Source organism: Oryza brachyantha, chromosome 7 (genome assembly GCF_000231095.2).
Source record: "Oryza brachyantha chromosome 7, ObraRS2, whole genome shotgun sequence".
NCBI lineage: Eukaryota > Viridiplantae > Streptophyta > Magnoliopsida > Poales > Poaceae > Oryza > Oryza brachyantha.
In genome coordinates this window covers 14,518,283-14,529,492 of record NC_023169.2, presented here as the reverse complement: position 1 = coordinate 14,529,492, position 11,210 = coordinate 14,518,283, and the positions used below count along the sequence as shown (strand labels likewise).

Here is an 11,210-nt window from a genome sequence, read left to right as displayed (position 1 = left end):
GAAATGTATATTCATTCATCCGTCGAGTTTGTGCCAACTGAAAAATCAATCCGACCAGAGCCAATGGATGTAATAACCATGTATATAGTTCATTACCAATCAAATAGTAGCTACTACAAATTATACTCTGATACCCCTTTTTCTTTATAAAAGATACAGTAATAATAAAGACCACCATAATTACTTAAAAAAAAGGAGACGGTAAATAAACAAGGGTGCGGTTTTTAGTACTAGGAGCTACTACAGCGGCAGAGCTGCACAGACAATCCCATGTGAGAGAGGAGGTGGGGGCGTGTCGCGAGCCCTACAACCACGTGCCTCCTTGTCAAGATCCGGGGCTCACGTGAGTTGCGTGTGGTCCCCCCCCCCCCCCACCCCCCCTCTCCTCTCCACTCCTCCACACGCTTTTCCCACTCCCGAACGAACCGCAGAACACAAGTGTACCCACGTCTCCTCCGTGGAAAATAATAACAATATAAAAAAATTAAACTGATCCCCGGATGGGCCCCACCTACGCGGGCCCCACGTGTCACTGGCTACGGAACAGGGGAAAGTACACGCGGGTCTGTGCGCCACTCCCAACTTTTTTCTCTTTTCTTTCTTTTCTTTTCTTTACGTCTCGCGCATGAGAGACAGAGAGAAATAAGAGGAAAAAAAAATTACGGAAAACGAATAAAAAACCGGGCTTATCCTGCCGCGTGGGGCCCACCACGTCCTCCACCTTTTTTTTTCCTCCTCTCTCTCCTGTGGTGCACGACAGCCCATGGTGGACCGCGACCACGTGCTGTCCCGCCTGATAGCGTCCGCGCGGGATTAACCGCGGGGTTAACGCCTAATCTGGCAGGTTTAACTACGCGTCCGTCATTAGTGGGGGTAACTAGTCATACCCGCGTAAACGCAATCCTGTTCACTGTTAGAATCTGGAACCCCGAATCTCCGGGGGGCTGTGTTAATTTTGACCCCGTTTTTTAAGCGAAAAGGCCCTCTAGTTTCTGCGTTTTTTTCCGCTTTAGTAAAATTTGCGGTTAAATCCTGTCCATGTAAGCCAGGGATGAGTTCGCTGTCAGAGTTAAGCCAAAAAAAAAAGGAGGTGACGACGCACGTGATTCCTTTCTTTTTTAATCAAAAGAACTTGCACGATCGTAGTATACGTCACTCGTAAAAATGGTGCTGAGTGTAATTCGGATTTCGAATACCGCAGCGAAGTTAATTCTACCACTGCTCCGTATTCAGGTCTCTCTGCTTAATTTAATATAAGCAGATCGAATATTTAAATGGCAACAGGTGGCTTCTTCTCGATCTCTTTCCTGGATTGATGAATGATGGCGAAGCGGAGTAAAATACTTCTAAAATTGACCAATTTTCGAAATGGAAAGTGTATTTTAATCCAATTTTATACTCGGTTAGTATAATAGCATTTGGGTAGGCAACGCAAGAGAGAGAGTCGCAGTAGTGCGGTGAAGGTTGGTGGCTAGTGGGAGCCCACGTGACGTCAGCGCACTGCCACGTCGGCGCCCACGAGTAGAACAATTAAAGAAAAGTGAGGGGTGGAGGGGCGGGCCCGGGCCCGCGATGTGGGCCCCACCGGCACTGCCTGCCTGGAGAGACTTTCCGCCCTTTTAACACACCCAGGCGCTGAAACGCAGCAACCGGTGCGACGCCGTGCCACGTCAGCCCCGGTAAAACTCCCCCGTCCTCCGCCACTGTCCAGATCAGGACCATCTACGTGGCCCCACGCGTGGTCCCACCAAAAGCGGACAAATATTAATATTTATTTATATCTCTCGGGGCATACCAATTATTTTTAGCGTAAATAAATAATTTTTTATTGGATTAATTGGGGTGCTAAATGGGGCCCTCTCCCCCATTCACCACCCACCTCCTACTGCCGGTTGACGATTAGACTTTTCCCGCCCGCGGGGCGACCGCCACGTGTCGGTCCGTCGCCCCAATGCTTGAGCCGTAAGGAAAAAATACTCCCCTCCCGTCCCGTGGAGATTTTATTGCGGGGGAGGGAGGGTTCGGTGGTAGCGTCGCTCTCGCTCGGGGTGGGGCCCACCGGTGCTGCGATCCGAGGGCGGCGGTGTCCGCCACGCTGGCGCCGCGCCGCCGTGGCCGTCGGATGCGGGATCGCCGGGCGCGCGGATCCGGGCCGTCCGATGCGGGCATGGTATGGGGGAGGCGACAAAAAGAGGATGAGGCGAGCGGGTTGCCTAGAAAGCGAACCAGACGGGGGGAGGAAGGGAGAGGAGAGGAGAGGAGGGCAGAGCAGCGGGGAAAGAGGAAGGCGGAGGAGGGCGAGAAGAGGAAGACGAGAGGAGAGAGGCAGGAGTAGTAGGAGTAGCCCTAGAGAGAGGTGTGGATTTTGTTGAGGGAGGGGAGAGGGAGCCAGCTTTCCTTCTCATCTTAAGGTGGTGTGTTTCGATTTGGGAGGAGTTTGCTTGGATCTGCGGCGGGTGTTGGTGGTGAGGTTTGGGAGGGAGTCCGGCGAGGTGGGGGGTGGAGGGGAAAGAGGTGATTTGCCGGAGATCGAGGAGGCATGTCTCAGATCTGAGATGGACCGGATCCGGGAGGGTAGCAGGAGGACCGGGGTGTCCGGTGGTGGTGGTGGTGGCGGGCCACCGCCGCCGCGGCGGCGGCTGAGGAGCAGCGGCGGCGGCGGCGGAGGCGGGGGCGGTGGGCCGAGGGACTCGCCTCGCTCCGAGAGGAGGCGGGGGGAGAGGTTGATGCTCAACGGCGGCGGTCGGGACGACGGCGACGACACCTCCGACGAGAGCCTCGGCGACGACGACGAGGACGCCGACGAGGAGCTCGCCGCGTCCGCGCCACGGTACCCGCCGGTACAGCGGCGGTCGCCGAGCACGGCGCCGCCGCCCTCGCCGCCCCAGCCTGGCGGCGGTCATCACCATAGCAGTAGTAGCAGCGGCGGCGGTGGGGGTTACCACAACCATCACCACCATGGCGGCCAGCCGCAGATGCAGCGGAAAGCGGGCTCCAATCCGAAGAGCCCCATCGTTTGGAAGGCCGCCGACGAAATGATCGGCGTGCCTGTTCCCAGGAAGGCTCGGTCAGGTGAGCGCTGGAAAGCACGGAATTTTTCGCTTCCCCGGTGTTCCTTCTCCCTTCTGGCTAAACTCTCTTCCTCTTGTGTTCATCTCCAGCTTCTACGAAGAGGAGCTCGCATGAGTGGTCTGTTCCCGGCGGTGGAAGCAGCGGCGGCGGCGGCGGCAGCGGTAGCGGCGCTGGAGACACATCGCAGATCCAGCGGCCGTCCTCACGACCGATCTCCCCGGCCTCTGGGTCTACCACCGGCCCTGCACGGAAGAAGCTGGTAGGTGTCGAGCTCGGCGGCGGCGGCGTTCATGTCGCGTCATGTCTCCTCAGCTCTTTGGCTATCTGGTTTTTCTATCGGTTTTTAGCTGATTTTTTCTCTTGGTTTTTCGCTGGTCTCTTCACAGAAACATCTTGGTGGCAGTGGGAGCAGCGGCGGTTCCGGGCAAGCACCGAAGCAGCGGCCGTCGCCGGCCTCAGCTCCATCGACAGCCCCTCCGCAGCCTCCCCCACCGAAGATTTCGAAGTCGCCCTCTTTCATTCAGGAGGAGATCGAGGTCGCCGAAGTTCTCTTCGGCCTCACCAGGCAGTTTCCGTGTCCTCCAAAGCCGGTGGAGAGCAACCACAAGCTGGAGCCCAGGGGGGACGCCACGGAGGTCAAGTCCGGGAACTCCTCGCCGGCCCCGTCGTCCTCTGTTGCCCGGCCATCAGATTCGACCTCTGTTGCTACTATAGGTTTGAGCCCTCTTGCACACTCTTGCAACGATTTTTCCTTTGCCAATTTTGGGTTTTCAGAGCCTAATCGAATCCTTTGCTGCTTATTGCAGCGCCTAAGAGGAAGCGGCCACGGCTCGTCAAGTACGACGACGACGTCCGGCCAGCAAGCCCGGCGAAGCCAGACATGGCAGAGCCGTCCTCAAGGCCGGAGCCGCTTCCGGCGTCAAGATCGGAGGCAAAGGCGTCGGTGTCGGCTGCTACCGACAGTGGTACCACCACCGCCACCGCGGGTGCGCAGCACGAGGCTTCGCGGGAACCAGAGAAGAGAGAGGACCATAGAATCAGAGATTCGGAGCTCCGGGCCGGCGAATCAGATCGCCGGGATCGCAGGACGGAGAGCCGGCCAGAGCCGCCGGCGCCGGCGCCGTCCTCAAGCAAGCCGGACGGTGAATCGGCGGCGGTCGCCCCCGAAGCTAGAAACGGCGAGGCCACCGCGGCGACAAAGATGTGGGTCCATTTGGATTTTTATATTATTCGGTGTTGCGATAACCATTATTGTTTTTGGATTGTGCCGATCTGATCAAGTGATTAGTATATTCACAATTTGTGTGAACGATTTTTTTTCAGTGAGCTGGCATCTGATGGCGCTCGGCAAGAAAAGTTTTGCATTGATCTCATGGTGGGTATATGCTTCCTTGTGTGTGTGGTTGAATTGGTCTTGCTGAATTTGTTGGGCAATTATTGAAAGCGACAATTTTTGCCGCAATTGTTGCTTGGTTTTTCTCCCCTTTTCTTATCTTTTGTCTCCTTTTCTGACTTCTTTTCTTCAATTTTTTTTTGGTTCCAGGCTCCTCCTCCTGGGAAGCTCTCTCCTGATAGAGATGGTGCTTCCGACCCTGATGTGGATAAGAAGGGATTGGATTCTGAGATGGACATGGTGTGAATTTCAGTTTCACCAATTCTTTTTAGTTCAATTCACCTGCTATCGCATTGGAATTTTGGACACTGATTGACCATTTTGTCTGTCTTTTGGTATGATTTTAGGTGGGGAGAGGAAATTCTGAAAAGAAGGATGGAGAGAGGCCAAGAAGAGGGCTGGAGATCAATTTGGAGGATGATAAGGTGGTTCAGAGGATACTAGCGGATGAGCTTGCTCCGAAGAAACTCACGCTGCAATTGGATTTGGAGAAGCCCAGCCTTGGTGACGAGAAATCCCCATCAGAGCGACGGCCGCAGCCGGCATTGCAGCAGCAACAGCAGAAGCCTCCTAAGAATGAGATAAAGCATGAAAAATCTGGTAAGAATTTTGCTTTGTTATTTGCAAATTTGGTTCTTTTGGTTGTCGACATGCGGCTGTTTTTTTCATCTCGAATTCATCTTCTCTTGCAGCAATGCCTGCTGTTACGCCACCTATGCCAATCCCTGTTGGAAATTGGCTGGGGAGTTTTCCACCGTTCAGGTGAGTTTTCTTGGCTGAGTGATGTAGCAACTGCTAGTTGCACTCTTGCTTCCAAGAAGAATTTGTGATCTAAAGCCTTCTGTTTTGCTGCCTTCCCAGTTACCTCGGTCCAGTACCGGCACTATCAGCAGCTGGTCTTCATCATCCTATGGACGTTAAGCCTGGGTCTTCTGCTGGATTACAGGTTTGATTTCTCATTTCAGGCTTTCAGCCATGGTGATTTCTGTACATCTGGACCACTTTCAAGCCTTGATTTTTTTTCATTTTTATTGCAGCATACTACATTGCTTACTCCACCGCCAGTACGGCAAAAGCGCTGTGCTACGCATTGTTTCATCGCGCACCAGATCCAGAACTACCAGCGATTTGCAAAGGTGAACTTGTGGCAGCCGGCGGCTGCTGCTGCCGCCGCTGCGGCGGCCGGTAGATCCGCGGCTGCGCCATTCTTTGGTCCAAGACCATTCAGCATGGGTGTGGTGCCTCCACCGGAGGCTACCTCTCTTCTTGTGAACCCAATGCAGGGGAGCTACCCTGTGAGGGCCCACACCCCACTGCAAGACGCCAAGCCACCTTCAATGGCTACCTCTCCTTTCCAAGGGAACCTATCAAAGGATAAAGCAGCAATGAACAATGCCGCTGTTGCTGAAACAAGCCAAAGGAAGCAACCTTCGGTTCATGAAGCACAGCAACCCAGTCCTGTTCCGAACATGCTGGTATGTTTATGTGTTGCCATGCGATGTGTTTTCGTTCTTGGTAAAACGCCCGTTTTGTTTTCTTACGAGAGTTCCCTCTTTTTTTCAGCAAGGCCCAGCATTCATCTTTCCATTCAACCAGCAACAAGCTGCAGCTGCGGCTGTGGCCGCTGCAAATGCTGCCAGAGTCGGTGATACAAAGCCATCTGGGGGCAGTAATGCAATGCCACCATCTGCTGCTGTCCACACTTCAGCAGCAAACCCTGGTGCAACGGCCATGAACTTGAGCTTTGCCAACTTGCCGCCAGCTGATGCTCAGTTTTTGGCCATCTTACAGAATGGTGGCTACCCGTTCCAGGTTGCTGCTCATGCTGGAGGACCTCCTGCCTATCGAGGCATGGCACCACCAGGACCTGCTGTTCCGTTCTTCAATGGGCATGTTTACCCATCTCACATGTTGCACCCATCACAGCAGCAGGGGGCATCACAAAGTGTTCAGAAGACCCCCATGTCAAACATGTCAACATCGTCTCAGAAGCATCAGCCACAACAATCTCAAGGGTTACTGGGATATGCACCAAACGCGAATGCTGCTGCAGCTGCCAATAATTCCCAGAGCTATTCAAGCGGTAACCAGCGTCCAGTGCTGCTGCCTGGCCTTGCTCACCGCCAGGACAGCGAGAAAGCTGTGCAAGATGGTCCATCTGGTGATGACAAGTCATCTCACCATCAGAAAGGTGGTTATGATCATCATAATTATGCTGTACCAGTTCATCTTCAAAATTTTACATTGATGCCCCCTGCTTCAGCTGGTGGTGGTAGTCAGGGTGACAAGAAGTTAAGTGATCACCACCCGCAGCAGCTACCACCGGCGAGTCGAGGCCAGGGTGTGAGAATTGATCTTGCTTCCTCTCAGCCTTTTGTGGTGCCTTTTGGTCCTCCTGGATCTGCCCCAGGTGGCCTTGACTTTTCTTCACTGGCGCCGAACACTCTATTCCAGAGCCATCAAGAAGCAGGAAGGCATAGTTATCCTCAGCTCAATTTTGCCACTGCACAATCTGTTCAAGCTGGACAACACAAGCCCCAGCATCAGGTTACTGGAGAAACAAAATCTGTGGCTGGGGATTCGTCAACTCATAACACTGTAGACAGTGAGAGAAAGAAATCAGCTGCTGCAAAGTACCCAGGTGATTCACAGCAGCATTCACTTTCCTTCTCCAGGCAGGATAACAAGTCTTATGTGCCTCCTTTCCTCAGTGGAAGCACTAACGAGAGCTCATCCCGCACGTTGAGCCTTATTGGGTCAGAACCTTCAAATGCCTTCAGTCTAGGAGGCAAATCAGCAAATGCATCGGCCCCGGCAACTACATCGGCTGCAGCACCATCCCCATCCAGCATTCCTCAGCAGCAGCAGCAGCAGCAGCAACAACAACATTTCCTTCAACTTCATAAGCATCCACAACAGTTGATTCCGCATCACCATCTGAACTCTCGCCCCAGATCTGCTGCACCAAGCAATACCAGTGGATATTCAGAGCGCTTGAACATGGCAAGTTTTCCGGGTATGATGTACCCATCGGGTGCTGCTCAAGGGGGTGTTCCTAGTCAATCTCCTCAATTGAAGCCTTCATCAACAAGAGCAACAGGTACACCTGGTGGTGTGGCTTCCCCTGGTGCTGCGCCCTCTAATTTGATTGTAATGAAGAATAGTGGTCACCATCAGCAACAAGCTAAAACTCTGCAGTCTCTCTCTACCACAAACCACCAACCCCAGAGTTCATTGAACATGAGTTCATCAAAGATGGGTCCTTCTGTCACTAATATTTCTACTGGAGGAGGGGATTTGTCACGTTCTTCAAATGCTCCTGTTGCTTCTGGTTCTCCATCCAATTCAGTCTCCAAAAGTACTGGTGGCAGCCCACCAGCTTCTGGAAGTGCAAAGGGTGTTCCACCATCTGTCCAATTGCCATCACCTCAACAACAATCAGTGAAGAATCCAGCATCAACATCTGGAGCTAAGTCAACTCCCACAAATCACTACAGTATGCCTATGCCATCGATCCTTGGTCAACAGCCAAATGTGTCGCCTGCTTCCAATTCAGGCAGTAAGCAGCAGTCGCACATACCGTCATTGAAACAGCAGCCATTTCCACAAGGGGGTCACTTCTTCATCTCCAATGCATACACACCACAAGCTGCCGGAGCTGCTGGAGGTGTTGCTCTTGGCCTTTACCAGAAGCGCTCAGCTGACAAGACACAGCAGCCATCACCACACCAGCAGAGTGCCATGTCAGGTTCGTCTACTATGCTCTTCTCTGATCTACTTCCATTTCAATTTCCACAACTGCAATGGTAACTGATCGACAGAGGGTTCTTGCAGCAGCTGCCAGCAATAACATGAAGACTCTTCATCCTCCTGCCGGCAATTTTATGCATCTTTCAGCAGCATCTCAGTCTGCGAGCGGTGTGCCTCACTCTCATATGTCAGCGGCACAACTGACTTTTGGGGCCCCAATGTCAATGTCTGTAAAACCCTCAAGTGATCAGAAGCCTGCTGCTGGTAATGTGCTTACTCTTTTCTCTCCATCAACCTTTTCTTCCTTGAAGCAAGCCTGCTATGAAGTTCTTTTTCCTAATTGAAACAACTGTTGTGTTATCAGGCAAGTAAAGGTTGATGCTTGGAACTTGGAAGCCAGGATGCTACTCTGGACTTGCGAGCTAACTGCTAATTCTGAATATGCGCAAAACGCCTCTTGGATCCAGAAGCAGCAGAGCAGATCGCAACGACAGCCACGGGCACAAGAGCCTGTTTGCTGGCTGTTAATCGAAGAGGACGGCGCGCCCATTCCATCCTTTGCTGGAACATTTGCTAACTGAAGTATTTGGAATGGTTGATGGGAGTGATACTTTTGTGTAGTAGGTTATCCTCTCATGGTGGAAAGCTGGAGGTGCATAGAATCTCTTTTTAGCAGTTTTATGCATGGATGTCAAAAGCTGGTCTCTTTCTCCCTCAGTCTACTCCCAACTGCTTTAGCTTTGTTCTTTTTGTTGTTCTCTTAACTGAAGGAAAATTTAATTAGAATGCAGGACAAGGTAACTTTTGTGATGTGGTGGTGTTCCTCTCTTTCCCACTAAAATTCCTCACCATTCTCTGCTTGGATTGTTTTAGCAACTGGGAGAAGAAAGATAATCCCATAAATGAGCCATGATTTGATTGGGTTGGAGATGGGGTGGCATTGGCATGGCATGACCTGCCTTTCCGGTTGTGTTGTGTTGTAATTAGCTTTGAAACAGAAGTGAAAAAATGAAACTGATGAAAAATCAAGGTTGAAAAATTTCCTGGTCTATTATCAATGTCATCATCTGCCCCTGCTGCAATGTGCAATGCTAATCTGAAAGTGAGTGAGGTGTTGTGTGGATTATACCCTTCCGTTTACTTCTGTGGATGGATGGACCGACGCGTGCAAATGCAATCTTTCTATCTTGATGGATATCTCGTTTTAAAGCTCTGGCTGAACACACGTGTCTGGACCGAACACCATTCGACGTGCAGGCTGAAAAGTATAAAACACCAGAGGTGGCTTCGCTTTCATGGCACAAGCATTGCTGTTGACATCTCTACTTATTTCACACAGATTGTGGGGCTGTGCTCTCATATCCATCCTGATGCCCCTTTGTCTAGATCCATTGATCCATCCAGTTGGTGACATGTTGTGATTAAATTGCCTGCCGGATTTTTTTTTGAATGCCTACCACCACTAGCTTTTTTTTTTTTTGGCTCGATGATCTTTCCAGCACTCATCAGCATTGGGCAATATCTATCCTACTCTAGAGAAAAACCTATGGACGCACACACATACACCAGGTGGTCCCTGTCAAGCATGCAATTTGTCTTTTTTGTTGAGGAGGCGGCCAAAGTTTGTTGTTTCGCCTTTGTTTAGAATGCTACTACTACTACTCTGTACTATGTTCTTTGGGCCCTTCCTTTCCCTCATGACGTAACAAACGAAGCTGTTCCCTGCAAGTTACTGATTCTTATTAGTGTTGACGTAGATATAATTATCCGTGTAAAATCTTTGTGAAAGGAGCCCTTTTCATTGCTTGGGTCGTTTACCTGCCCATATGAGTATACGACCATTTTGGTCGTGTTATTGTTTTCAACACGGTGACTATAAGGGCAACATGTTGAGTGAAGAAGCTAGTCATTGCAAACAATTTGGACTGTTTCTTTCCTAGTTTTTTTCTCCTCGTGAACGTGAGGTGGTCGGCTATTGTAGTCATCACTGACGCTCAAGGAACAGAAATTAGTACACCAAACTTTGGTGTAACTGTCATTTTAGGTGCAAGGGTAGTCTCGTTTGATGTCACTATCTTTACCATTATTGGATTTGACAAACATAATTCTAATAATCTAAGCCAGATAATTATCCCGTAACCTCACATATTTTCATTCGTAGTGTTAAAATTTTATGATATCACTACAAAATTTCAAAACATTAGGTTTGTAATTGAAGTTGTACCAAACGCATATTGGGGCCTTACTAAAACATGTGTTCTTTAGTTGTTTTATTATTATATGCACAGAAAATATAGTGTTAGATCAACATATAATTAATTAATTAATAGATTAAAAACTTAAAGGAATGATTAATATGCTTTTTAAAAGCAATTTTCTAGTATACTTTTTTCTAAAATATTATTGTTTGGATTCGAAAAACGTATGAACAACGAAGAGAGAATAAATGTGCGGACGAAAAACGGACGAACACGTGGGTTGGAAAGAAGAGGCGGTGAACGCGGCGGCAGGACTGATGGTCTTGATCTTGTCACCAAAACCTAACCCCTATTGAAATCCCAACAGTAGGCCAGAACGATAAGCCGCGAGTACACAGCGCGGTAGTCTCCCCTGTTCGCGCCTTGCCCAAGCGCCCCTACAAAAATGCCGCGCCGCGTCCGCCATCTCATCGACCCCGACGCCCCCTCCCCAACCCCCCCCCCCCCCCCCCCCCCCCGGTGCGCGCGGCCAGACGCCACCGCCGCAAGCTCCCTCTTCTCGCGGCACCTCCCGCGCCACACTTTGCCACCACAGCAAACGCCACAAATACTTCGCCATAGCACCGGAGGAGAAAACACCACCAGCTCGAACGATCTTTGCTGACACTGGATCCGCCCAACACAATTGGAGCCGCTACAATAGTAGGCTATAAGCTTATAATCATATTTTAATGTGATAAGAGGAGAGAGAAGAGAGGTGAGCTACTAATTTATAGCCAGCTGCACACGAGCTCTAA

At 50.7% G+C, this 11,210-nt stretch overlaps 1 protein-coding gene across 2 annotated transcripts; it reads left to right on the top strand.

Annotated features, from left to right (window-relative positions):
• Window positions 1-2,306: 2,306 nt before the first annotated feature.
• Window positions 2,307-9,266, top strand: LOC102710035 (protein TIME FOR COFFEE). Of its 2 annotated transcripts, none has more exons than XM_040526003.1 (13): window positions 2,307-3,072; window positions 3,162-3,331; window positions 3,459-3,786; window positions 3,879-4,275; window positions 4,396-4,447; window positions 4,616-4,705; window positions 4,813-5,065; window positions 5,158-5,227; window positions 5,327-5,411; window positions 5,503-5,940; window positions 6,029-8,213; window positions 8,303-8,479; window positions 8,580-9,266. In XM_040526003.1, exons 1-13 carry the CDS (start codon window positions 2,556-2,558, stop codon window positions 8,585-8,587), a joined length of 4,770 nt encoding a protein of 1,589 aa, XP_040381937.1. In that variant the 5' UTR covers window positions 2,307-2,555; the 3' UTR covers window positions 8,588-9,266. The 2 variants fall into 2 exon arrangements, with proteins under 2 accessions (XP_040381937.1, XP_006657865.3); XM_006657802.3 differs by having other exon boundaries at window positions 8,300-8,479.
• Window positions 9,267-11,210: the final 1,944 nt, after the last annotated feature.

Excerpts from the sequence above, each read along its gene's own strand:
- LOC102710035 (XM_006657802.3), top strand. The coding sequence starts at position 2,556 with ATGGACCGGATCCGGGAGGGTAGCAGGAGGACCGGGGTGTCCGGTGGT. Across the intron at positions 4,276-4,395 it reads GCCACCGCGGCGACAAAGAT|TGAGCTGGCATCTGATGGCG; the intron begins GTGGGTCCATTT and ends ATTTTTTTTCAG. Across the intron at positions 8,214-8,299 it reads CCAGCAGAGTGCCATGTCAG|CAGCTGCCAGCAATAACATG; the intron begins GTTCGTCTACTA and ends GGGTTCTTGCAG.